Source organism: Haliaeetus leucocephalus, unplaced genomic scaffold (genome assembly GCF_000737465.1).
Source record: "Haliaeetus leucocephalus isolate CR32 unplaced genomic scaffold, Haliaeetus_leucocephalus-4.0 Scaffold93, whole genome shotgun sequence".
NCBI classification, from domain to species: Eukaryota; Metazoa; Chordata; class Aves; order Accipitriformes; family Accipitridae; genus Haliaeetus; species Haliaeetus leucocephalus.
This window is the reverse complement of record NW_010972529.1, coordinates 718403-745744: the sequence shown is the minus strand read 5'-3', so window position 1 is coordinate 745744 and position 27342 is coordinate 718403. Positions and strand designations below refer to the sequence as shown.

Below are 27342 nucleotides of genomic sequence, written 5' to 3'. Positions count from 1 at the left end.
TTTTATTTGCTATATGATTAAAAAAAGGACTTGCTATTCCTAAGAATATATAAATATACCTGGGGGTAAATGCATTGGGTTGAAACCAGGTCGTAAAAATGGAGGCGGTGGTGGTGGTGGCACTCCAGGAGCAAATCCAGGAGGTGGGATTCCTAAAGGTGCTGTGAAAGCAGGTGGTTGGAGTGCACCAACCACAGGAGGACCTGATGGATGTGGTGGAACCTAAGAAAAAAAGAATGGGAAAAATATTTACCTCAAGACTGAAAGGGATTATTTGTTGCTCAGCTGTGGACTGCTGTCTTCTGTGCTTTGTCCATCAAAACAAGAAAAATTAAGCTACCTTAAGTTACTCTACAACAAAGTGACTCACGTAACTGATCTAATTAGCAGTCAAAGAATTCCTACAACTTAACATATCAACATTGATCTTGTTTGCCTTTGTTCTTAAAGAAAAAATTATTCTCTGTGGTAAATTGATATTCATGCATGCTGGTAACTCATCTAAATATACCCTTTACACAGTAGCTGGAATTAATTTTACCATCCAACATGATACACTATAATGCACACAACTTTGGAGCAATTAAAAACTTTTTCGCTACCTGAGTTTGTATATATTAAGAGTGACTATTGTTTCCTTACTTTTATTTTTTTAAATTCTGATTTATATCAAGCTCTGAATGAAAACTGGTTTAAACTAAGTTGATCCATAGACTCATTTATAAATATGAGCTTACTATAAAAACTATATTAAATGCGTGGGAATCAAAAGAAAAAAATTTAATCAAAATATGCTCTGCATTTAAAATTGATTTACTAAAGCAAAGGAGAGGTGTGTACTCAAGTGATCATAACTGACTCACCTCCACAACCATCAAAATTTCAGAACTACTACACCAAGACCCTTCATAACTCATTTTTTATTTCTAGAGTAAAGAAGGAAAAGCCTTTACTGTTTTATTCTCAGAACTGAAAGAAGTGGCATTAAACCAAAGTAAGCAAAATATTCTTAAAACTGGAGGAGATGTATCAGCTGCTTGGCAGCTTTAGCCACTTCAAACTTCTGTTGCAAGATCTTTACCAATGCGTAGGTTAGTGAGCTGAGGCACGTTAAAACTTGTGCTATTAGAATTTTAAAATCAATTAATTACAATAGGCTTTAATTCATTAGGCTTTAGTGTAGACCGCCACTTTTTATTTTTAGTTTTAAATTGGTTATTTACTGGTTTATAATAACCTGCTGATTAGGCCATACCTGAAGTTAAGCTAACTGAGCAGGATGTGAGAAACTATTGGATAGGGCAGGAGAAATTGCCAGACATGACAGATAACTATGTGAGAAGCTGACAAAAGTTACACATGGCACCATGAGGGATGGCTGGATCCTGCAGGTGGTTAGGGGGTGTTATGTGAATAACAGCCAAACTTCAGAGAGAAGTTGAAAGGAGCAATGAGGACCTTCTGGGGACTAGGACCTTGCAAGGCCAACAGCGCACACACAGGTAAGCACACCTAGGAGTACCATATGAGGCCAAAACTACCTAGATGAACACTAAGTAACCCTAGAGGTGTGTCCATTAATCACATTAATGAAGCTGTCCATTAATTAAAGCTTTAGAAAAAGTGCTCCAAAACCACAGTAACCTAATAGTCTCAGTAGGTCTTTCTGTTTGTTTTACAGGGCACTCCTTCAAAGAACAACTTACAAAATTAGCTAGACATAGCGACAGATCTGTTGATTGCAGTAATGTTCTATGAAACAAGCATTCACATACAGAGTGTGTACATAGCAGAAGGAATTGAGGAGGGGTATCAAGAAGGCAAAAAGGTTTAAAAAAGAGGGGAAACTTGCTAAGTGCTGTCAGTCCTTAAGTAGTTAAAAGCTGAGAAAACTGTGCATGAAGCATGTATACGCAATGGCTTGAGATGGTACAGTGAATAGTAAAATATTATGATGGAACCAGAATAAAAGTAACATCAAAGGAAGATGATTTAGATATGTATTAGAGGATATTCATACCTAATTATCCAAGCTTAACTGCTGTACTTAATTTTTTTCCTAAGTTAACCCTCTAATACATAATTGTAAGTAACATATTAAAACCTTTCCTTTAAGCAGAAAGAAAAAAGGAAGGCGGTAAAAATCTGTGCGTAAATGTCACAACATCTCATTTAAAATACAGTTTGAAGTATAAAGTTTCTGTTCATTAAAGAGATGGAACCAATGGCTAATAAACATTGACAGATAACAAACACAGAGGACTGGTGAATAGTTTCAGAATAATAGCTAATGAATTGGATAAAACAAAGCAACAAAAATGCTACTAGGGAGACAAATATTGGGAAAACCTGGTATTTTACTAGCAACATTGGAAACTGGAATAACTAACCTCTCAATAACTGTAATGCAGACTGCCAGGTGCATCTCAATAAACATGTCTTGGGGTTTAGCTTGTGTTCAAGTACAACTATTTCTTACTGCACACCTCTCAGATTTAGACTTGAAGGAGAATCATTGGCCCTGTGAACTAAAGGAGCACAGTCTACCTACAGTGCTCCAAAACAATTAAATATACATTTAAGCACACCTGGAGTCTCCAGCAGGAAGACAGCAAAGGAGGAGTCTGCCAGTTTCAGTACAAGGGGTACGGGATGGATATTGGACCAATGCACAACTCCCACATCTAGTTAGAGGGAGAAGGAGCATGTGGGATTGATGAATACATCAGGAAATTTGGGAGGTACACACTCAACTTGGACTCCAGTTTCTGGCTGAAAAGGCATTAAATGAAGAAAAGGGACTTTGGGTTGGATTGGGAAATTTATGGAAAGGGTGGCCACAGCAATCCCCCTGGACTGCAATGTATAACCCTGGCAAAGCCTGACAGTTTGGGTAGGGTAATACCAAGCTTTGCCAGGAGAATGGAATACCAATTGCCCAAAACCTCATCAATGAATGTGCAAAGCAAGTGATATCACAAGTGCTATTAACTGAAACTGACTCTCAGTAACCAAGAAACAGACTTAAGTTGATCTTGGACACTGCAATATGACTTAAAAATAAACACAGACCTACCCTCAGAGCGGACCACTGAGGTGGATTACTCAGACCTGCAGGAGTGGGACCAGATTCAGCAACAGCTCAGACACCTGAATCTATAGGCAAGAAAAGGGCTCACTCCAGCAGCACAACACAACAGAAGTATTTCACCTATCTTGTCAACAACCCAGGACCCTGTGGCTGAGAAAAGGCTGGGTGTGCTATTGAGGCCAAAGAATCAGACTTACCTATGCATGCTATCACTCTTAAAAGGACATTACCGATTTTAAGTGCCTTACTACATAGAGATTGCATTCATGGGTCAAGGTGATATTGGCAGTAACAGAAGGTCAGTCTGCAGTGAGTTACACTGGTCACAGGTAACGTCCAGTGGACCAGGGCTCCATCCCTATGTGTGCAGCCCATGCAGGGGGCTAGCACAGAAGGCCCATTCAGGCTCTACCAGAGAAAGGAGTAATGCAGCTCCTTCCCGTCCTGCCTTTAAGTGTGGGATTGTCAGCGCTGTGGGCAGACCACAAAGCTGCTGACTAGGCCCTGGCCTGAAGTCAAGCTTCATGAGAAAGGGCATGGAGGGCATTACGGGCATGAGAAGCTACTGGACACAATACAAGAAACTGCCAGACATGACAGATAACAATGTGAGAAGCTGACAAGTTACAGACAGCAGCATAAAGGATAGCTGGATTTTGCAGCTGGTTAACAAGGTGCTTTGTGAACAATAGCCAAACTTCACAGATAACCAGAAAGGAGCACTGGGGATCTTACAGGAAAAAGGACCTTCCTTGTGAGGCCAACAGTGCATAAGTAATCATATCCAGGAATACATACTATGACAATATTACTTAGGTAATTGTATCATAAATAGCAAATCTGGGTAGAGATGCAGCAAAACTGGGACCACCGTGGAAAAAAATAATTATGGGAGAGTTGTTTACTTGGGAGGAGACTGGAGTAGAGAAAGGGAAGCAAAAGCACAACAAAAAGGAAGGTTAGGAAGTGAAAAAAAAGGGAGTAAGTTATGGGAATCATGTAGTCAAAGCTGTTTGGGGTTATCTGCCAGGCAGCCCTATGCCTGATCACTGCAGCCTGAATCAGGACAATGCATAAAGCCTGTTCTGACATATCACACGCATCAAACCTGCTTCTCCAGTCAGAGGGACCAGGGTGGGCGGGGTGCTTTCCATGGCTAACAGAGGAGCAGCTGGACAGACGGATCGAGCAACCTGGTACCAGTGTACTGATGCCCATTCCAGGCTGGGCAGCATGAGCAGCTACCCAGCACTCATAACTACCTCCCCACCTCTTACGGTTCCGAACACTGAAGCCAAATACAAGCAGAACTTCTTTCATTTGTATCAGAGGACAAAAATACCTCAGTTAATTAAAATGCTATGGTACTCTACAAAGTTATTTAAACAAAAGAAGTGGAATATAATGAGCTTTTTCCTTTTAGGTATTAGGTCACATTTGCATATTACAAAACATGTTACTTTTAGTAAGACTACTAACATCATCACAGCTGAACTTAATTTGTAAGTTTTAAGAACTATTTACAAATTATTGAACTATTGTAATTTTATGGCCAGAGAAGAAAACTGAATTGGTCAGTATTAAACAGCATAAAAAAAGGTCATAGCGAAACCAAACACGAAGACTAAATACAGTTCTCTGATCCTGGTCTGAATTTGTGAAGACACAAGCTTCTTTGCCATAGTAAAAAACTGAAGCTGATGAGGCTGAGACAAGCAATCAGCACACTCAATATATTCTCAAACTAGTTGGCTTTTTTCTTTACATTTTCTTTTTCAGAATGGATTTGCAAAATAAACAAAATCACTACTATTTATTACAGTTAATGGCTATTAAAAACCTCTGAAATTAGAAATTTGACTTAGGTGTTCATTCACTAATAATACCTTACAGCATTTCAGGAATTCTGTGTCAAAACAACACAAAATTCAACATATGTTCTCAAATCACATAATTGGCTAAATTATATATGTCTTCAAATAATTTGAGTTCTTGATCTTTTCTGAGTGTCTGCCATATTGTAGTTCATAAACACATTTTCTCAAGACGTAAAATAGTTTAATTTAGACTTCCTCCCATTTGGGAGGAGGTATACTACTATTTTAACAGTGACAAGAAAGAAATTATTACTATAAAAGTAGTAACATGTCTGTCAATAAGTAAAGCTAAAAGAAATACAGATTACAAAACCCTGGAGGGAGTAATTATTATTACACGCTACTTAAACTAACAGTAAAATTTCAGAGTGTTCTTTTAGCGAATGAACTTACAACATCAGCTTTGACTGAAGAGAAAGAGTATGAAAATTTTTATATTAAATTCCCAAAGGCTTTTGAAAGAGAGTATACACAGTATGAACAAACATAAAAGCAATGTGCATATTTTAAAAGGTCTATAGCTTATTTAAGCCAACAGTGAGGAAAATTAATTAGGAAAACAAACAAAAAATGCAATCATAAAACTGAGAGGATGCAATTCAGCCCATTAATAAGAAGAATCTACTGCAATAATTTATTCGGAACTGAGAGAAGAGATATTAAAGTACAGTCCTACAATACATCAAATAAAAATCTGGCAGACACACATACACTCTGTCTACATTAGCATTAAAGCAGCAACAAGGTTTTGGAGCAAATCCTCTATCATTTCCACTAACCACATGCTGACTCAGTTTCCAGGGCTGTTCTGGTACATGCAAACTACATCCCTTTTCAGGGAAATCAAACCAGATGCTCTGCTCCTGCTGGGCACAAAACATGCTTCAAACCCTAATGGGTTTGGTTTTTTCCAAGTCCTCCATTGCCACTGTGGCTTAGCAGAAAAGGAATATTCTTCTACGAGACTGTATTGCTTTTTTACATGAAGAAGCTCAAATGATGGACTTCAGGTGCATACTCGATTTATGGCACAGGAGAGTTATCTTCATAAACTGACAGCATAGCAAGTCTGCTAACAAGAGCATTTTTAACCAGGGACAACAACATGACACACACAAAATCAACTAGTTATCATTCATAGTACTTCCTCCCTCTCCTTAACTTATGCATTGCCGTACTGAATTGTTATTTAAAGTAAGTCTTTGTTTAGACATCCGGAGCAAATGAGAAGGCAACTCTTACCTGTGGAGGAGGTACTGTTATTGGTGCAGGCATAGGAACAGGAATTGGAACAGGTAAAGCTTTAGGAATAGGTGACACTGGTTCATTATGTGTAGCTTCTGCGCCTCCATTTTGAGCCACTTCATTTTCAGACTTCTTGGGAATCCCCTTCCACTCTATACAAAAAAAAAACCCCAAACATACATGTATCAGCTCAGTAGAAGTGGGCAAGTAGCCGAAGAACAGAGCTAAGAAGCATTTAAACATATTTCCTGCCAATAAAAATTCCAAATTACTTCAAACACACTACAGCAAATCACTGAAACATAGCAAGTAAATTTATTCTTTTCATTAGTTATTTAACAATTCTTCGCACTGACAGCATTTATACATGCCCAGGACTCTGAAACACACTATCTGTAACAAAAACAGTAAGGCTGTTTTGGGACAAGCTTTCAACAGATTCATTCCATTGCTCTCGAGCAAGAAGGTAGCACCTTTTTCACTAATTCAAGAAGTAATTTCTGAGAAAACAACATTTTCAAGTCTTCAACAAGGAAAAGGAGAATACAACAATAAAGAATCGCAGCAAAATAAGAGAAACATCAAAAATAGCTTTAAGCTCATTTTATAGAAGAAATATGGCTCCTATTATTTGTCAGAACTTCCTGGGAAAAGACAGCTAAGCAGAAAAAAATAGATCAGTGAAGAGGCATTATGGGAAAGAGAAAAGCATTGATAAGACTGGAACGCATTGAGGTTATGTTTATAATTCGTTACTTTCATTTAAAATACACACTCAACTTATTTTTGTGTATTTATCATGAAGAGATGCTACTATTCATAATAATCACCACCTAATTAGGGCAAATTGGACAGAATGACAAAACCCTGAAATAATGTTTCAATAACTAGATAGCACTTCACACAGTGGTTAAAACCAACACAGTAGTCTGGAGCAGCAATCCAAAGAACTTAAGGCAATTCCAATTTTTAAGTATTGCATTCATTTAATATTAATTTTAAAATCACAACAGCCAACACACTAGCGACTCTATATTGGTTTGAAGCCTGTAACTGATTTGAAGCTGCTGATTATAGCAGGTGTCATTTTCTTAATACAACCATAGAAGCCTGATATTTTCACTGCTTACATGCAAAATAACAAGAAATCTATTAGGTCCCTATAAATACAAGACTTGCTAAAGGAACTGAAAATGTCACAAGCGTGAAAACCATAGGCACGTTTTTTAGAAATTATAAAGTTGCCATCAGCTCAATTGCCACACAAGTACTCCAAAGGCAGGCTCCTTTCCTAGGGGGTTCCTCTCATAAACCAGGGCGGTGGGCAAGCTGGCTCTGGGACTAACAAGTACAACTCACTTGGATCATGCCTTACCATCAAGGGCAAATACTAGCACAGCTGACAGGTCACCTGGTATCCACATGCTTTTTTAGCCCAGCCCCTTGAAACACAGCTGCACAACTCCTGATGAGGGACTGTCATTAACTGCTTACAAACTCTCTCCAATTTACAGGTTATGCATGCTGCACTACCTAGCCATTTCAAGGATTTTATGTGCACCACAGCATCATGAAAGTCAGCCACACCAACTTCAATACACCAGCACAAAGGACAATTTTTTTAAAACCATTTAAAGATGTACCAACACTTTACCTGGACTAAGAGTTTCGTTGTCCAACATTCCTCCTTCGCAGAAACTTTCAAGATCTTCAGGTTTCACTTTGTCCCATGGTATGTAAGTAACACCTAATTCTACATCCCAATACTGCTTGTAATCTGGCTTTATTCCTTTATTCAAAGCCCATGCAATCTTGGGGGTGGAAAACATACATAGTCAGTAAAATGCTTCCATTTTAATGGATTTAATATTTAGTTCTCACAAAACAGCACTACCATTTGAGGCTAAAAAGCAAAAAGAATACTGTAATCGAAACAGCAGGAAAAATAGGTTAGTTACGAATCTCTGAAATAAGACTTTTTTAAAGCAGCCTCAGTTCTTATTTTTTGGCTTGACTCCTGCACTCAATTTGTAAAAATGTATAAAGGTAGTTTCTTCAAGTGTTCCCCAGTCACTAAAATTAATTCTATTTCCCTTCAGAGGACAGTGTCACACTCTAATATGATGTTCTACAAAAGGAAAAATTTCACTAATGAATGCATTCTTCCTTACTTATTAGTACTCTTTATAGGATTATCATATATAATTAAACTCAGTTGTAAGACAAATAACCACCAATAAGAAAAATATAGTTACAGTCCACTGTAATGTCTAAAAGGACACCATTTTTGTTGGTTAAATAGACAATTATTGGCAGTCTTTCAAGGAAACTGATACAAGTCCCACTAGCCACATTACAGAACAGGAAGAATACTTATCAAGAAAAAAACTGGTCCATTCACATAAATTTACAGAACACCATATGCAGAATACACAAAAGTCTAAAATAGCCAAAAGTCTAGAACAGATTAAAAAGGATTACAGTAATTACAGTAACTTTAGAACAGCCTGACATTTTCCAAGAAGTACCTTTATAGATTTCTGATTGACTTTGAAGTTTCCTCGGCTCAGTTTCTGTAGGGCACGGTAAGCATCTTGTCTGTGAACCATTACAATATAGGCACATCCTCTAGGTGGTATCATCTGTTTGTATTTTCAGAAAAAAAATTGGTTTTGCTAGCACATTAACAAAGTAATGAACAACATACAAGTGTTCAATTACAGTAAGCTGGAACATCAGCAGGTGTTTCAAAAAGGACTATGGAAGTACGAAAGAGACTGTTATTTTACGAGGCTTAGATAGCCAGCATCTTCTGGTACACATTTCTAGTAAATTAAAAGCAACTTCTTATGTGGAAAGTTTTAAGCTCTATTCCATGTGAGAATATGGATGACTGTTGTATATTTAATCCTTTAAATTCTTAAACAGTAGTATTTATGTAAATGCTGTGGTCTGACAATTAGTTACTTTGTTGGAGGAAACAAGGCACTAATACCCCACTTCATTCCATATACCACAAGCTGCCAGCTGCACCTCCACATTCAGTTTTATCTGCAGTTTTGTAATAATTTTTATTATTTGTAATGCATTTGAGAAAAAACTTCTGTCTTGTTTTACAATATTTGGGAATAGGAAGAAAATTACAGTCACTTCTTTTTTGTTTGTTTAAGTGAAATTTTATAGCTACAGGAACAGCTACCATTTATATATAAAAATATCCTTAAATACAGCAAAGCCTAACAATAGTTCTCCATGATTATGACTAAAATGACAGAAAAGAAACAAGCAAAAGACACAAGAACACCAGCTGAGAGTCCACATTTCTATAATCAAACAAAATGGAGCAGTCAAGGAATTAGTAGCACAGTATGTAATTCTGTACCCATCTCCTCAATAGCCCTTTCTCATTCAATTCTCTCCAGAGAAAGCATGTTTTTTATGAAAATGGGATAATCTTCTGTACTACCCCAAGCACATTTTTAAATTTCAAGAAACTAAAGCTACTGCCTTCTTGGTTTTCTACACAGCAGCCAAATGAATTAAGTTCACACCTTAGAAAACACAACCATATAGAAAATGAGAGCTCTTGACTCTTTTCAATGTATCAAAAATAAAGCTGTCTTAAAACAGTCTGAAAAGACTTTTTGTAACCAAGGCACATCAAAGTAGCTTACACTGCATCATTTATACTTACATTTATTGATTCAATTGGGCCAAACTCCTCCAAAAGACTTCCAACATCCTGTTGAGTTGTCCTTTTGTCAAGTTGTCCTACCCAAAGCGTAGTACTACAAACTACAATTAAAGAGTTAACACAGATTGTAAGAGCACTTAGAAATATACATGTATATAAAAAAGAATGTTCTCATTTTACATGATAACTCCAGAGAAGATTCCACACTCCCCAGGTATATTCAGAAGACAACTACTACATTTTGTCTATTAACACAGGCAAAGTCAGGATTATTTCAGAAATCTGAACATTAGCCTGTGTGTTTTCCAGGTCAAAGCTCCCCTCCTGGTTTGAAAGACACACAACATTGAATCACTAGAAAAATCGTAATAATGTGCTCAACTTCTTGTTGCTCAATCTGCTTTACCTTATATGTCCTGAAGGAAGGAAAAGAAAATCATGGTGTTTCAGCTTTTTCTTTCCCCATTTTACAGCCAAAATATTTCTGACTTAGAGATATTCCAAAACTGCCAAATAGTCTACTATGAGTAAAGGAAGTACATGGATGTGTGGTGGATTTAATTCTTACCAGCTTTACAACAGTTCAGAAAATAAATCACAGTACTGTTTACTTTTATTCTGTTTGGATGAGTCTTGGAACCCACAAACAGCATTAAACCCAAGAAGAAGGAACAAAAAAATTTAAAAAACAACACACATCAGATTAAGAGTTGTCTTCTGGGGTATTCCGAGCAGATATCATATACTGAAGGTAAGTGGACTTGTCAATGTTAAATTTTTTTTAAAAGTCTAATAGATACAAAAAGTGTATTTCTTCAACATTTACAGTTTTTCTAAAACACCTGTTTGTCTTCTTAGTATTCCATTTTATGTAGGCATAGTATCTACTGTAATATCTTCAACTTCACAGAGCTCTAATATTCATTAAAGAAAATACTGGGCACAGACAAAACAATTCCATATATGAACAAGGAAGATTTTGAGCATCTGAAAAATGGTACTACAAGAATGTACAGAGTTACATCAACAATAAAGAGGAAGAATAAACTTACCACTAACAGTTTCTGACTTGATCTGAGGAAGGCCTTTTGATCTGCGTTCTCTCTCCCTCTCACGTTCACGTCTTTCTTGTGACCGAGACTTAGGAGAGTGTCGGCGTCTATCCCTGGACCGAGATCGAGATCGACGATGACGTGACCTTCGAGATCGGGAGCCAGATCTTGAACGTCTCCTTTTAGGTGACCTAGTTTAATCCAACAACCGTTTATGTTCAATCTTTCTGACCCAGACATTGACAGACAGATAACTATTTCAGATATCTATTTAAATAATCGGGCAAGAGTTCACTCAAAAAAAAAAAAAATCCAAGCTCATTCACATGCATTTAGAACAAGAATAAATTATTACAGTAGCTCATTAATGCACTCCAGCTAAACAGTTGATTATTTTTCAATTTCTTATCTTCTATTAATTTTGTATTGAAGTTGACTATCAAAACTATGTCCACGTTAACATAGAAAAAATGACATCTGCTTAAATGAGGAAAATGTTTATTGCTTTTACAAAAGAATGGCTAAAAAAGAGATTAAAAATAAATTCTGCCAGTGAAATTGTATTTTACATCATGTTAAAGTTCTAAACCACTCAAGGTCTGGAAGACAGGGTAAAACTTCAAAGAAATCATATGAAACTTGGCAAAGGAGAAGACTCATAACAAAGTAGATAGCTTTGCTTTAATATTGGAGCCAGGTTTGTTAGGTCAGCTGAGACATGTGAAATACTGCGTCTGTGACAGGCAAAGTCCCATAGTACGATGGATTTCCTTGTGTGTCTTTAGAGCACAGACAAAATTAAGCTATCACATTCTGCTTCTCTAAAATTTAGTCAGTATTGACAGGCATAGAAGTTACTCTCTACCAATAAGAGAACTCTATAGATACCCACTCTTCCTTAGAAAGTGGACAACTTTGAGGTTCACACGTCTTAAGTCACTAATCTGTTTCTCATTACCACTGCATTGAAGCACATACAACATTTAGCTGTATTTATACACAGCTCCCTTAGAGGTAAGAGATTGAAAGGGTCTCTTTTTTTCCTCTCTTCCAGAAGGGCAATTCAAATAAAGCCCTTGACAGTTTTGACTTTACCAAGAAATTTCACTAGTGTTGTCCATGCAGAGAATAATACACAGACAGTAATTTCTTGTAATTAATCCTTAAATTAAATTGAAATGGACTTTTTTGCTAAATGTGTCTTTTGGCATTTAGTCATAGAATCCAACTTGTACAGCACAACTGGGCACTTACAAGAAATGACCACAGAGGAAGTAAGCTGAGCCAGGCACCCAAGAAGCCAACTTGAAATACAAGTAAGAGGACTATGTTCTAAGGCACTGAAAACGAGCTCCACCAATAGTTCAAGGAGTTAGCTCACCTCTCAGCTACTTACCACCATCTCAATTAGAAGTTACCACCCCACAACAGATTTGGCAGCACAGCACCAGATTCTCCAAGCTCCAGATTATCAGCATAACTCTCCTCAGTACTCGTACAGAATTAGTAAAGCGTTTTCAAGTCTTTGGACATGACACACTTAAGTTCCTTATGTTAAAATCCAATACCTGATATATATACCCTCACTAAAAGAACTTTCACTAATTTACCTTGATGCGGATCTAGATCTTGACTTTCTGTTGTCAGAAACATGTCGTTTTCCCTCTTGAATTGGTGGCTGTTCCACCTCCATATCCTAAAATATTAAGTTGACTGGTGTTACGGGTGAGTAGCACAAGTGTTTTATTTCATTTTATGCCTACACTAAATTATGTAATAGCACTAAAATTATATTGAATATTCACATATGTGAAATTAAAATGTAATGCAACTCTCCTGATTCACCACGACTTTGTAGTCTCTAACAGGGAGACAGTCCAGTATTAAATGAACTTAATACAACCACTACAAGAACATAATAAAAATAATTTACACAAAATTCTCATTTTCAATTTGCAAATTATTGTTTTTCCATATTTTAGTCAATTTCAGCACCACATATATCTCCACAGAATATGGTTATATTCCTTAAGGTCAAGTCAGTGGATCTTGCTCTGTCATCAAAATCACAGGCAAAGGAAGGCCTACTAGAAAACTCTTCTCCATGATGTTATAGGAAACTACTTTAAGCCATATATATAAGCAAATTACAATACAATAAATTTGAAGAATGAAGCAGTAAGTCATCAAAACAATACATAAAATGCAAGAACCTGCTTAAAAAAACCCACCCAGTAAGTTCAACACAGCTCTTCCTTCCTAGCCCAAATCCTCTACAGCTTCCCACCAAGCAACCTCTCAGAATGTACTGATTCAAGAGAATTCAAGACTAAAAAAACAATTACAAAGATACTCTTAAGAATTGTCCCTTTATTCCAAGTGGAAAGCAAGAATATTCTAGAATCTGTGACATCACAGGTCATCACAAAGACAGCTTGGTGCCATCTCTATTTCTCATTTCGGATTTCCTTTCCTTGGAACAAAAGGCAAATATATTCAACTTTTTTTTTTTTTTTTTTTAATACAGGCTCATAAATAGACTTGCTCTTTGATTTCTTCTTAATAGCAGCCAGTTACTGAACCAACAATATCCTCCAACATCTTAGGAACAAGAGAGAGCTGTTTACATTACACTTGGATTTTTTAAAACTTTTACAGACTTCTGAGTCCATTTCCACCATATTAGTGATCTACCAGGGCCTTAAAAATTAACCCTTCCAGATAGTTTTTCTCCAGAATGAGACTGCATTGTTAGAATTCCATGGAACAAAATATTCCTGAAGCATGATGGGTACAGGAAAGGGAGGATGAGGGAAAGTGAGAAGTGGAAGGACAAAATGCAATCCAAAGCCTTTCACAAAAGGAGGCACAAAGCATACACATGCTGGTTTTGCTAGACTTCTGAAATACCAGACTTGTCATGTAGCACTGCAGCTATCCAACTTTCTCTCAGATGAGCTAACCTCACAGCCATCTCTGTCCATGGTTATCATGAAATTTCCTCTCCTGAAGAAATTATACACATTTGAGAAAGACATGTATTAGAGCATTTAAGTTAGTTTGTTTACTGCAAGGGGTCCTCACCTGCTGATGTGTTTTTTGCATGTGTGATTCACTCTGTACTGGAAAAGGAGACTGAAAAGTTTGCTGCACAGGTGCTGTTGGCGGAATCACAGGCTGAGCCATGGGTGGAAACTGTGGCGTAGGCAGGAGACCAAAACCTGGCATTTGCCCATTAGGAGGAAGTGGAACCTTTTGAGAAGAAAAAACACGAAAACTTCCAGTTAGGAAAAAAAAAATTACATCAGCTTTCCCAATAAAATCGTATCTCTGCTCCAAAGTCACAGTAAAAGACCAGAAGCCTGAGAAAGATGAATTAGGTCAAGCATTCAGGTATATAAAATAAAAATCTTGTTCTTCAAAGCTTGACTGGAACAGAGAACAAAAATACGTTTCTTAGGAAAGTTGGAGGGCTAAGCCATATTCACACTTCACCATAGGAACACCACTTCCTTACTTCTGCACCAAAGAAAACAACAAAAGATAGAAAACATAACAGAGGGACAAGGGAAAACCCTGAAGTTACCTGGTGACGCATTGGATCTTGCTGTATTCCCATCATTCGCTGCTGAAAAGGATCCATATTTGGGAGTTGAGGAAATACTGGCTGTTGTATACCTTCTCCTGGAAATCCACTAAAACCGGTAATATTTAGGTGAGACAAGTCAATAGATATACACGGTTTTTTTGCCTTTATTTTACATATTTCTATGTACATTTACACACTCTTTCTTCCAATTTAGACAGAAAAATTATCTTTATTATAATCCCATTTCCTCTCTAAAAAGTGGAAACAAAAACAAGAGACAGAGTGGCTTCTTTATCTTTTCTCCACTCTAAGAGTAGTCCTTCAACATTTAAAGAAATGCTACATAAAGGTTTATGCCTCTCTTCCCCCTGTACTTGTATGATCTTGCTAAAGATCTCAGTCTATGGAAATTCTTCATGAAGGTTGTCTGCCTTAGGCTAACTTTCTTCATTTCCAGTTCCTCTTTTGGGAACAAAAGACGTAAGCCTTTTCCTCAAGGAAAATAAATTGGGCATACTTTCGCTGGGAAAAAAACTTCAATTCAGGAGGAATTTAGGGCAGAGGAGAAAGGGATATGTATATCACTCAAGGATTACAGTAATGCCATTCACTTCCTGATTCAACACACAGAATGGACAGTGCTCAGGGACTTAATGAGGTCTGTGCAGTTAATAGGACCTGTTTACAGGATGCAGTTTGTGTAAAAAACTGAACAGGATTTCAGGAAGATAAAGGACTTTCATGGTGATGTGAAATGGAACTTTGTAGTATTTTAAGACACAGGTGCCATATAATTCTTAGATGATTCCGCACAGATCATTTTTTCATATAGAGTATTACTGATTTTGTGTGCCCACAATAAGACTACTGGAATCCAATCTTCAGAGGCATGTTACACAACTATAAGGCAGTAAGGACAGAGGCTTTGAAGTGCTACAAACAGAACATAAACATGCTGAAAAGCCTAGTCCAATGATCTCTAGTTGGGCATACTCAAGCAGTGCTTATGTTTGACCTACCTCATTTTTCTGTACTCCAGAGTTCCATCTGTATTATAGGGAAAATGCTACCAATTTACTTAAAAGGCATTTTAATTAACTAATACTTGTGGAACATTAAAGTGCTCAAAGTGATAAACACAGTAAGAAAGCTAATGACAAAGTTAGTGATTCTGTTTTTGAGAGCAGGGTTTGGATGGCATATACAGAAAGTAAGACATGGGGCCACATACTGAAGCAGGGAAAAAAGAAATATTGACTAACCCAGGTATTGAGCACCATCCAGCCTGTGCACTGAATGAGAGAGAGGTCCTGTGGAAAAAACTAGTATGTGATCATGTAATTTAAGACTTTACCATAATGCATATCAAAAGGGAAACAGGATCCTAAGTTAGTTTGCGTGAGTATTTAATGTTTGAAAACGTAAAGCTGCAAAGCCAATTTTAATTTTTTAAATAGTTAAAGCTACCACAATGTTTGGAATAGCACCTTTTCCCCAGTCAGCAAAGCAATCCAGCTGATTACTAACAATGCCCTGACACACTCAGTTGTGCAATAAAAACACAGAACTCATCTTGAAAACAAAACTGAGCTTTTTTCTACAGAACACATTCCTCAATCAATGATGCAACATGCCAAACCTACACTGGATCACCAAAGTAAAAAGACAAAAAAGAACAAAAACCAAAAAACCACACCAGAAGTTGTTAACATTTTAACTTTGTACTATTTAAGCACTGAAGTAACTTGGAATTTCTAACCTACAGATTTTTTAGAACAAAGATTTGCTAATTCTATTATGACACAGAACTTACAAAGCTGGCTGAGAAACTGAAGGAGAAGGAGCTGAATCTTCTTTCTTTGCATCTTCCACTGCTTCTGGTTCATCATCATAGTCAAACCGATCCAGCAGCTTCTGAAAGAAATGACATTGAGCCAACTATTTTTTCTGTATCTTATATAATTGGCAGCCAAAATATCCTTATTACTGAAGTCTTACTATATATCTTAACAGCTCTGGAATTAAAGACAAGGTTAGAATCAAGAAAAAAAGAGACAAACCTATATTCTAATACAGAATCAGAAACTGTCCAAAACCAGTTTTATTCAGCTTCAGAAAATGAAAGGGTATAAAAACAGGAAGCTGACCTCCAAACGGAAAGAGAAAAAACAAAATTTACATCATTTTTCTCCTAACAAATGGAGGACATTGAGGCATCCATCAAACAGTCTTCTGCTGAACTGAAAAAGTTAAACACAAAGAACAAATAAAGACTTACTTTGTCAAATGATGTTTTTTGCTCAGGTGGTGGGAAAGCAGTTTTTTGTTCTGGTGGTTGTGCTGCTGTAGTTTTCAACTGAGCAGTAATAGCTTGAACCTGAGCCATCACAGTGTTATCTATGACTGGTGACTGGGGTTTTTGAGGCTGTTGAAAAGTCTGAAGAATTTGCTGAAGCTACAAAACCAGAAACAGTATTAATTACATATTCTTACATAAACACATGGTACTGAAAGAGTTGTCGGGTATAAATTTTACGTCAAACTAGACTATGGCACAGGATGAACAATAACAACAGCTGACTAAACTATGGAGAACTTTCAGCAAGACCAAAGGTCACTTTTTAAACACTTAAGTGGCACAATTCAACAGATCCCCAGATTTCAGTATTCAGGCCTTTCAACACTGCAAACATTTAAGTGGACTGAACAATAAGACTCAACATTTTGTTTGATTTATTCTGCCTGTTCTTGAAACTCTGTAACTGCATCAATTCAGAACTAGTTATTTAGGAATATATAACTGAGTCTTCCTCAAATATCATAACTACTGGATAGAAGGGTCACAGATCATTCAAATACTGACTTTAACTTTTAGAAGTTTTCTGCTGAAGACCTTAGGGAGGCTTTTTGTTTTGCTTCAAATCAAGGATATTACTTCTATCATTTTTTCCCCCTCATTTAACATAAAAACGGAAGTTAGAAGGGAACCAGATATAAGCAGGTTACCTGTTGTCCTTGTGTTGTTTGAAACAACTGAGCTACAGCTGCAAAGGCATCAGAACTGGGCAACTGTGGCACAGTCGGCACTGAGTTAGCAGTAACTTGAGGGGGCTCCGAAGGAACCTTTACTGGAGGGGGCGGCGAACCTGAGAGTTTCATAGGAATTGAGAAAGCGCTACATTACTCCAAAACATTCATCTTACTCTTCAGTGCGTACATCTACCTCTTCAAAACAAGCATCTATCTACAATACTCTATTTAACCCAAAAAGTCATACTTAAACTACACCAATTCTATTCATTTTGCCTTTAACTGCTCCATTCACTGCTCACATCTGTGCATTATATACACTAAGAAAGAAAACAAAGAAAAATGGCGTATCTGAAAGCTAGTCCAGCATGGTATTTTAGAGCACAATTCAATGTTTATAATTGTACAATTTTAGAAAAGTTAAGAGAAAAACTGTTACTCAGTGTTAAGCAATGCGTATCAAAACACTTAGAATGTTAGTTCTGGTTACAAAGTTCTGGACTCATTCTTTTGGACGAATATTACAAATCTATCATCTAATGGTTCATTTTAAGAACAACTGAGCTTCTCTTAATATTTTCTATTTTGTAGCAGTAACTGAACTTTTGCTGAAATGTCTGGTAAAAATTAAAGGTTTTTAAAAATTATTTCACAAGCAACTCTTGTTCTTTGATAAGGTTTCTTCATGTGCCACTTTTGCATAGGCACAAGCCAAACCTGCATCTGATAGATAAATTCTACCATAAAAAGAATTTTTACTAATTCTTCCAGGAAAAGACTCCCATTTCCACTAAGCTTTACTAAAACTCAGATCACATTTTAAGACATGCTATTAGCTTTGTCTACACATGCAGCATTCCCATTCTCTTTGCTTCAGATTACAATGTGGGGTTTTTTAATAAACATTTTGCCAGTACAAAGTAATACCATCAATTCCTTCATGCTGTGAGCAAGTAACTATTCTTTAGCAAACATACTTTAATAGACTATTATAAAACTGTACAAGAGACAGTTAAAAAACACCACAGATAGAAAAATTTTTTAGTTTGAGACACTAAGCAAGTATGTTTGCCTCACAATACCAACTTCTTTAAGGCCAATCATCTGTTTGCAGTTTAAATAACTGCAGTGTTCACATGCAGCAAGCAGACAAACATGTTGAATAATGTTTTCCCAGAAGTCAGATGCTACAAAAAAATACTGCAAAAAGATACGTGATTGTTTTTAAATATAAATTAACTCCCCAATTATTTCCTGTATATATTCAGAAGGATATTCGCTTGCTCAAGGGAGAAAATTTGCATTTCTCTCTCTCTCTTTTTTTAGCTAAACAGACTTTGTAGCATTATGCACTAAACAGATTCTATTTCACATAATGCATTAGTATATTTATTATTATTCATTAGCATATTTATTTCAGGGCCAAATTATCCCCTCTGGTGCATCTGAATATCTCACTGAAATCAGTGATTCTGTACATGAAAATTTATGCAGAAGGCACCCAAACCAGTAACTACTAGTGATGAGACAAAGATGGAAAAATAGTGCCACTCACCTGTCATATCAGAATGAAACTGTATAGCCACCAGTCTGCACCCAAACTCAGGTGCTAAGACATTCCCTCCCCCTGCCCTGCCATGTTTATAAAACTTTTCAACAGGATACACTTTCCTAAACATCACTGGAGACGATTTCACTTACGCTATTGTGCATCATTATTTTGTTGTCTGTCACCACACCTCACTCACTCCATTACATTTTTTGCCAGTCCTACTCCAGCATACATGAGTGCAATAAATAATGAGGTTACCAAAGCTAAGTCTGAAATATAGAGTGCAAACTCAAAAAGAAGGCCCTCCAGAGAAAGAGAGAATTGTGGCATGCATATTCTCGTCCATGATTCAGTAACCTCACTACCAGCTTTTTATGTGGCATAAAAATAGGTCAGTGAAAATACTGTGGGTAGGCTGTCATTACTTTACTCTTTAGGTCAGTGGTTTTCAACCAGTAGCCTGTGCAAAAGCCTACTGCTGGGCACACATTTACTGTTCAAGAATTTGGATTTGAAACACCAGTTTAAATGTTTCAGGGCTGCATATTGAAAAAGACTGACAGCTGTTGCTTTCAGGTATCAAGTTGATTCAAAGAAAGATGAAGCTCTTAACATGCAAGATCATGCTTTACTTAGCCAGGTTCTAACATTAAAAAAAAAATACATCAGAATTCTAAAACTGAGAAACAAAAGACAAATATTTCATACCAAAAGAAAAAAAAAAAGATTTTTTTAAGAGGGGACATTGAAGTCATCCGTAAGTGAAGTGCGCACATATGTATGTACATGTGCATACACGATACAAATTTCGTGTATTTTCCAAATACGTGTTCACTTGCTGATAATTTCTGATGTACAGTATCAGCATTTATTTAGAACTAGTTCAGATGTTCCACATAATTGTGACAACAAAATTGAACTTATTAATATGCTACTGTTGAAACTACTAGTAGGCGCTTTAATGTGAAAGCAAACAAGCTATTACCATTCATCCTTTTAAAAGAAGTTATAATGTCATTCATACCTTCATTATTAGTAGCATTTTCTGTCATTGGTGCAGTGGCACTAGTTCCTGCTGCCATATCCAGAAGAGGTTGAATTATTTCAATTTTAAATACTCCATTTTTCTGCCAAAGGTTCAGGACACGTACTATTTTACTCTGTTGAAACAAAAGCAAGCATCAGTGCTAAACACAGCTTTCCTAATTCACGAACTCCAAATTTATCTTCCGTACATTGAGAAGAAAGGTTTGAACAGTATACGAGTTCAACATAATCAGGCATACCTATTTAACAACCCCCCTATGTTGTCACATAGGTCAGCAAGACCTTTTACATTGCAAAGATAAAAACTGCCAACTTATTTTACCATCCGCTTTAATAAAAAGTGACTTGTACCATTTTTCTAAAACTGTTCTGGCCAGTCAGAAAATCCAGGTTTGATATACAATAGAGGAAGTCACATCAGCCCTACCATTTCCTCACAGATAGTCATAAAGGGGTAAAACAAACAACATATGCGACTAGAAAGACAGAGAAAATGAAGATAAGCTGGAAAACCCTAACGAAGAGAGGGGCAATTAGGGTGCTATTCCAAAACTCTAGAACAAAGCTTTAAAGTTAGATAGAAGATTGTTTGCTTGAATTTTTTTCTACTAACCCAACCAATCCTATGTTGACACCAGAAAACCCATCTCCATCACTATTCAAAACATCAGGAAAGCAAGTGGAAAATATTCTGATCACTGCAGAAAGATCAAATTAGAACCTCTGATTGTCAGCTGTTATTTTAAGCTTGTTTCTTTTTTTAACATTAAGAACAATGAAGCTTTCAGGAACAAGCTGGAAATCAGTCTTTCCTTCTTTATCCAAGTATTAAACAATAATATCTAACTAGATGTGCTGCTTCAATTGGAACATGCACGCAGGTAAAAGTCAGAATACAGGTTATATTGACATACCTGTCTTACCTGTCTTTTTTGTATCGTCATCTGAGCTGCACACACATACATTTTAAGTACTTTTTACTTCTACTGTAGCTGTTAAGAATGAATCAATTCTGTTCCTTCTTGTTGCAACAATAAAATGTCTTACTGTGATTCAGTTATATACACCCATGCAAACAGACCTATACTTATATAAGATAAGCGATTAAAGAATTTCACAAAATGTTTTCTACAATAAGATCAATTAGAGAGAAACCTGAAATGGCTATTTTAAAATAAGATTTTGGTCTGAAAAACAGCTAACTTTAAAACAACAGCATTTTTTGGCTTTAGATATTCTATCTCTCCACAAGACTTGAAAATAATATGAAGGCCAAAAAATGAATAAATTTAATATTCTTGTTTTCAGTCACATATTAATCTTACAGAAAGGCTGTTTAAAAAAAAAAAAAAAAGTTGTATCATAGTATCATTCTCTTTGGAAATCAACCATAGTTGCTGTGTATCTGCAGATCAGGTTTTTTGTTTAGGTACTGGACATTCATTAAAGCAAGCATGTTATAAATAGTATTATTCCCCTAGTGAAAAGCATCTTAATTATTTTAGCAGTGAGATATCAGGTAGTTACATAAAGGACACAGATAGTCTAATTCATTTAGATGAACAAAATGGTAACCACAAAGACAGAAAGAAGGGACCGCTCTATTTCACCAAGGTATTAACCCAGAAGCTCCAGAATATCAGATTCAAGGCCTAAAGGTCTAAAAGTTCCACATTAGAAAACTACAGAGCATCAAAGCCTTTCAAAATCTTAGTCAGAAAGTTAGTGAAAGTCAGTTAGAAAAAGAGTATTTTGCTCTACAATTGTACTACAATTAAGAAAAAGAGAGAGTAGGCGATTTTCTGGAAACCAACTGGCAACTTCTAAAACACACTTATCTTGGGAGTCTTCTGAAATTGTTCTGACAGAGGGCATAAAAGTCATCTCCTGTTGGTAGCAACCTGGACCATCATGAATTCAGGAAACTTTCTAAGCCTCTGTTCTATCAGCAAGTACAAAACTAAGGAAACCGGTGCCTTAAACTAGTCCTGACAATGGAGAGCAGCAATGAAATTCTCAAGCATGGGATTTGTAAAGACTGAAGAAATCAACATGATGATTTTTTAGAAAATATTTGGGAGCAGAACCTTCACTGCCTACAACACCAGAGCTTCTCCTATAACACTTTCTTTTTGTGGGAGACTCCACCTTCCATAGTAAGTTTTCCTGAAGAAGCCTCAAGAAGAAAAATTTTGGCATAGTCACACACACCGTTGAAATAACTTCATCAATTTAGTTTTGCCTATGCAGACAAGTAAAATAAGTATTTTAACTAGAACTTTCATTTCACTAGCACCTTTGATAATCTTTCTCATCACGATTTACCATTTCACATAATAACATTCACTACCATGAACACAGAGAATGACCTAATTAGCTATCACAGAAGTGGAAACACCAAGGTAGCACTGTTATCAATTCACAACAACACTTGAGAAATTATAGTTGTACCTTGTCTTCAGATGGACAGAGATACAAATACTGGAATGTGGCAGTAATATTTTTAGAGAATCTTGGCCCAAAAACATCTTTGTCTGTTCCAAACTGGTGACGAGACTGACGAACAATAGAGTCGATGACATACAATCCAGGGACTTTATATTCCGGTTTGCACTGAAAACATGAAAATTATTTTCCATTATGCAGTGATACTAACAAGGTAACATGCACTCACCTTACATCCTTACACAAAATATATACTTAGTATACTTGGATAGAAAAAAAATATATATTAATTTGTTTTAATTTGGTTTATAAAGAATTCTCTTAGTGCTTTACTTCTGTTTTGTTTATAGAAATGGAAAAGAAAAGGAGAGAAACATGCTTTCACATTTGGGACAGGGTAAATATACCCAGATAGCTTGAAGCAGCCTTTGCCTTCTCAACCACTGCTTTTAAAGTACATTTAGCTTGACAACACGTGACCACAACAACAGGTCTACTACAATACAGTTCAGACTGTCACAACTCTGCTATCAAGCTACCTCCCACTCAATGCACTGAACTACTTCCACCAACTCTATTCTCCAGAGTTTAACGCAAAGTCCTTCTCTTTGGAGGTCTCTGAAGAACTCTGAATGAAAAAAGAGTATTTTTCCTGTTTACTCAGAGGAACTTACTTTAGGCAGCATGATAGTTTGGTTTTAGTGTTACATTCTAGCCTGTTGTTCTATATGCCTAGCCAAGCAAGAAAACTGTATTTTCTGAAAATATGTATTATCTTACCCAGTGAAAATTAATTTGAAGTTCAATACCTCCAGTTTCCTCCCCAGTTGCTGGGTAGAGGAGGAAGGGGAAATTTCACAGTTTTTCTTTTCCTCCCCTTCTTAATATAGTAAGGAAAACTAAAATGAGATTATATAGACAAAGAGATACCAAAATGTATAAAATCCTAATAAAACAGAATTTCTTCCCTCAATCCCTAAATAGCAGAAGCCTTTTGGGTTTTTTACTAGCATTACAAATAATACCTAGTAACAGATGCAGACAATATCTGTATCAGTAGATTATTTTTTACCTTTTTGATAAACTTCTCTACAATCTGGACAACATGCTTGTAGAGCTGGAAAATAAATACATAAATTAATTTATCACCTACTCAACTGTGGCACATCATTTTAGAAGTATTTTAACTCTTTGTGCTTACTACCATTTAGGAAAGACTACAAAATACTGTAGTCACATTCTAAAAAGTAGTATGTTATCAAGCTAAGTTAATCTAGCACAGAGAAAATTATTTCATGGGGTAACACACAGAAACAAGCCATCCTTTCTGTCAGAAGTGTGCCAGTGTGTACACAAAAGACGTAGGGCTTCCAGAGCATTAGGGAGAGCTTTCTGGACTTACTTTCTAAGCAAGTCCGCTATGTTTTAATATGCTACGGTGCAGTTGCATCCTGCAACATTTAAAATTTTATTGCATAGAAATCACAACACCTTAGTGGGTGTGGCATTAAAAAGCAATGATTCAAAAAAATCAAGCTGGCATTATGCTACTACTCTAAAATCAAGATATTATATTCACCACCCCCTTGTTTCTATAACATTCTTAACGCCAACGAGAATAAAACATCCATGAAGCTGACTGGGAAATCCAGAGATGCATTTACTTAGAAGTAAAATAATAAAACATTGCTCATGTTACAGTTTCATGTTTATTCTACTGTACTTTACCTTAATAGCTTTAATGGCAGCTTTTGTGATGAGAATCATTTTTGCTCGCGAAATAGGAGGTTTCATCTCCATCAGTGAAAAGAGCTAAACAGAGAAAACAAATATTAAAAACGTATTCTGAAGTTTAAGCAGTTAACCAAAAAGAAAACATTTCAGACAACTAATTGATTACTGGCATTCCACACTATGTATCGCCACAATGCTGGCTGGCCCTTGAAACAAAGATACTAACAGGCAGATCTTTCTAGGCAATGTTCAAAGCGATCTTCCTTGTGAACTAACCCATATTCACTGATTTACCAGACTTTGATAAGGCTGCTGTCGAAGTCCCATTTGTGTTTAAAAATTAGTATCTGCTTATGGTACCAGCACTGCTAACTTATGGTATGGGAACTTGCAATTTTACAAAAACAATATAAAACAGAAATAAGTGTGGCTTGATTTAAATTAGCCCGAGTATCTGCTTACCAAATAGAAATATTAGGATGGCCCTACAGATAACTAGACTAACATAATCCTATAATCTTAAAATAATGTGCATAAACATATGACAACTTTCATCCATCAAGGTGATCAAATCCATAGTAAGTTTTCAAATTATCCCACTATATACAGGCATTGCAAATGTCTTTAATGGAGATGTTTACCATTTTGCTTGCTATGACCACACTGTATTACTATTAAAATTAACTGCACCAACTGTTTTGGAGAATCCTCTGCACTATTCTCCTTACTAATGTCACCCAGTGGAAAACTTAATTCCTCAAGAACTAAGTTTTCAGAAGTTACTAGTTTTTATAGATGGCAGTTTGAGGCATTCTGTGAATGCAACTTACAGAATAATTCTTATCTCATTTCTAGAAACATAGCCCAGGCACACTATTTCAAAGAGTTTTAATCATATCAGAAGTTAAGAAGAGTGCTATTCTGTTAAGACCATTAAGCACAAAAAGGGATTCTGCAGTGCCAGATTTAAATAGTCTTTTTTTTTTTTTAAAGACTGAATTCACAGAAAGCATATTCGATATTCAAAACATGTAGGATACAGATAGGATGTTCAGCTCTTCAAATTTGAAAGTGTGACTCTAAGCAAAGAAACCCCAAACCTAGTTTTCATAAAATACATCACCATGACTTGCATCTCATGTGTGAGGAAATTTATTGCAAAACACTTTCAAAAACTCTTGAACCTAAGCATTCAGAAGACACTGCTCTGTCTTCCAGTATCAATAACTCTGAAAACAAGTATTAGCTTCACATTTCAGAAACTGAGAGAAACTAAAACTTGCACACAGAACTGTCAGAGCTGATGAAATATCCATGAAAGGCTGAACACAGAAAGCTGAGGGAAGAGGGATACATTTTCCTTAGGGCCCCAGCACCACCTGAACAGCGTGACATTCTTACTGTACTTTGCTTCCTGTAGAGCATTTTAAGAGAAGAGGGAAATAAGGGATTGGGGGAGGTTTGTTTTTACGTAACAGTCCTACAGTCTGGCACTCATAGGCAGGCATGCACACATACCAGAAGACACCAAAATCCAATGCACATTTCACCACTTTCCAGACCACTCTGCCTACTCTGGATCTACAGTGAATTCTATATACTCCATAAGCTGCTGTTGTAATTTCACATCGTAAAACAACCAGTTGCAAAAACTACACCATATGCTACACAATGTTTTCATGGCAAACTGTGCACACTTCTTTTCTACTAGTCATTAGACCTGGAAGCATAATCTACATTGGCTTGTCAGGACCATTCTCTCTACTCCAATCTTGCTTCCCATCTTCCAAGCAGAAAGAGAAGCCAGGACATCCCAGTACTACTTTTTAATTCCTCCTTCTATATCACAGCTCATGGTTAGGTGTTCTGCTTCATTAAATATTATTTTCCATTCTTCCCATAAACTTAACTTCCCATTTAAGCTGTGGCTTACTAAAGGCAGAATCATTATATTGTCATGATCTGTATAGTGCAAAAAACCATGGAGATCTTCAACATTTCCTACACACACATAATCATTTTTACCTTGAAATATTCCCCACAAATCATAGAAAAAAATGTTTTTGCATTACATAATTTGATTTTGCTCTCACAATAAAGAAAAAAGAGCCCTTGAATACTAGTCAAAAATGTAATCAATTGTTTGCCACAAAGCAAAATAAGAGAATAAAAGTATCTTCATTTGACAGTGTAATGGAAAGTAAGATGTCATTTAAAAATGTACCTCTTATTTTTCTATGAATTTAAAGTTCCAAGATACTTGTGAAACAACCAAGTTACACAGATTTATCCACTGTCTCAGTTAAGGAAAAAAACAATGCAGAAGATAAAAAAAATTGGCTAAAAATTAAAATGCAAGTAAAGTGATAACAAGACTTTCAGCAATACAAAATGAAAGCCCTACTTCAATAAAATACAAAGAATACGCAAGAAGGTATTTACTTCCTTAATTCGATTCCTATTCCAGGAGATACTAAAGAAGAAAAATTGTCCTTCAGGACAGTGGTAGCCAGATACCTTTTCCAACACCAACGCTAAGTCAAGACCATGACTTTTCATTACTAATCTCCATAAAACACAAGTTCTAGTGCCAGAATGTTTAATTTTTAAAGCTATTCAAGTTGTAAGACATACTTCAGCTAACATCCATGCTTGCTGAGAAATCACAGTACAGACAAATAAAAACTGTCAGATAAAAGACAGAAAGAGAGAGGTGTCAGTGAGTTAAGACTTGTTTTTTTAAAAAAGCTTAATTGCAACTTTGAATTATATTCCTTTAGGATAAGTGCAAAGACTACTGATGAACAAAGTCAGTGTTATTATTAAAACTCGGGAAAATCTGTTTTAAGAGGTAATGAAAGACAACAACAAAAATTTCCAAATCCCAACACCCACAAACAAACCACCAGAAGGCTCAAAAAAATGAGATGGAGGAAGAAAAACGGAGCCAACAATAAGACAGGCACTCCATATCCTTTCCTTTACA

At 36.3% G+C, this 27342-nt stretch overlaps 1 protein-coding gene across 4 annotated transcripts in view; it reads right to left on the bottom strand.

Moving 5' to 3' along the window:
* Positions 1–24431, bottom strand: part of SCAF4 (SR-related CTD-associated factor 4) — a 34476-nt gene extending 10045 nt beyond the window's left edge. For 3 of the 4 annotated variants that reach the window (XM_010585267.1, XM_010585271.1, XM_010585270.1), the window contains exons 1-17: positions 24351–24431; positions 23695–23739; positions 22629–22790; positions 20155–20290; positions 17555–17694; positions 16827–17003; positions 16362–16462; positions 15811–15858; positions 14546–14654; positions 14044–14211; positions 12570–12655; positions 10960–11150; positions 9908–10008; positions 8742–8855; positions 7868–8024; positions 6211–6365; positions 60–222 (exon numbers count right to left, since the gene is read on the bottom strand). In XM_010585267.1, coding sequence (XP_010583569.1) covers positions 60–222; positions 6211–6365; positions 7868–8024; positions 8742–8855; positions 9908–10008; positions 10960–11150; positions 12570–12655; positions 14044–14211; positions 14546–14654; positions 15811–15858; positions 16362–16462; positions 16827–17003; positions 17555–17694; positions 20155–20290; positions 22629–22790; positions 23695–23739; positions 24351–24422 — 2125 coding nt within the window. In that variant the 5' untranslated portion in view covers positions 24423–24431. The remainder of the gene's footprint in view (positions 1–59; positions 223–6210; positions 6366–7867; positions 8025–8741; positions 8856–9907; positions 10009–10959; positions 11151–12569; positions 12656–14043; positions 14212–14545; positions 14655–15810; positions 15859–16361; positions 16463–16826; positions 17004–17554; positions 17695–20154; positions 20291–22628; positions 22791–23694; positions 23740–24350) is intronic. The other variant, XM_010585269.1, reaches the window with a different exon arrangement.
* Positions 24432–27342: the final 2911 nt, after the last annotated feature.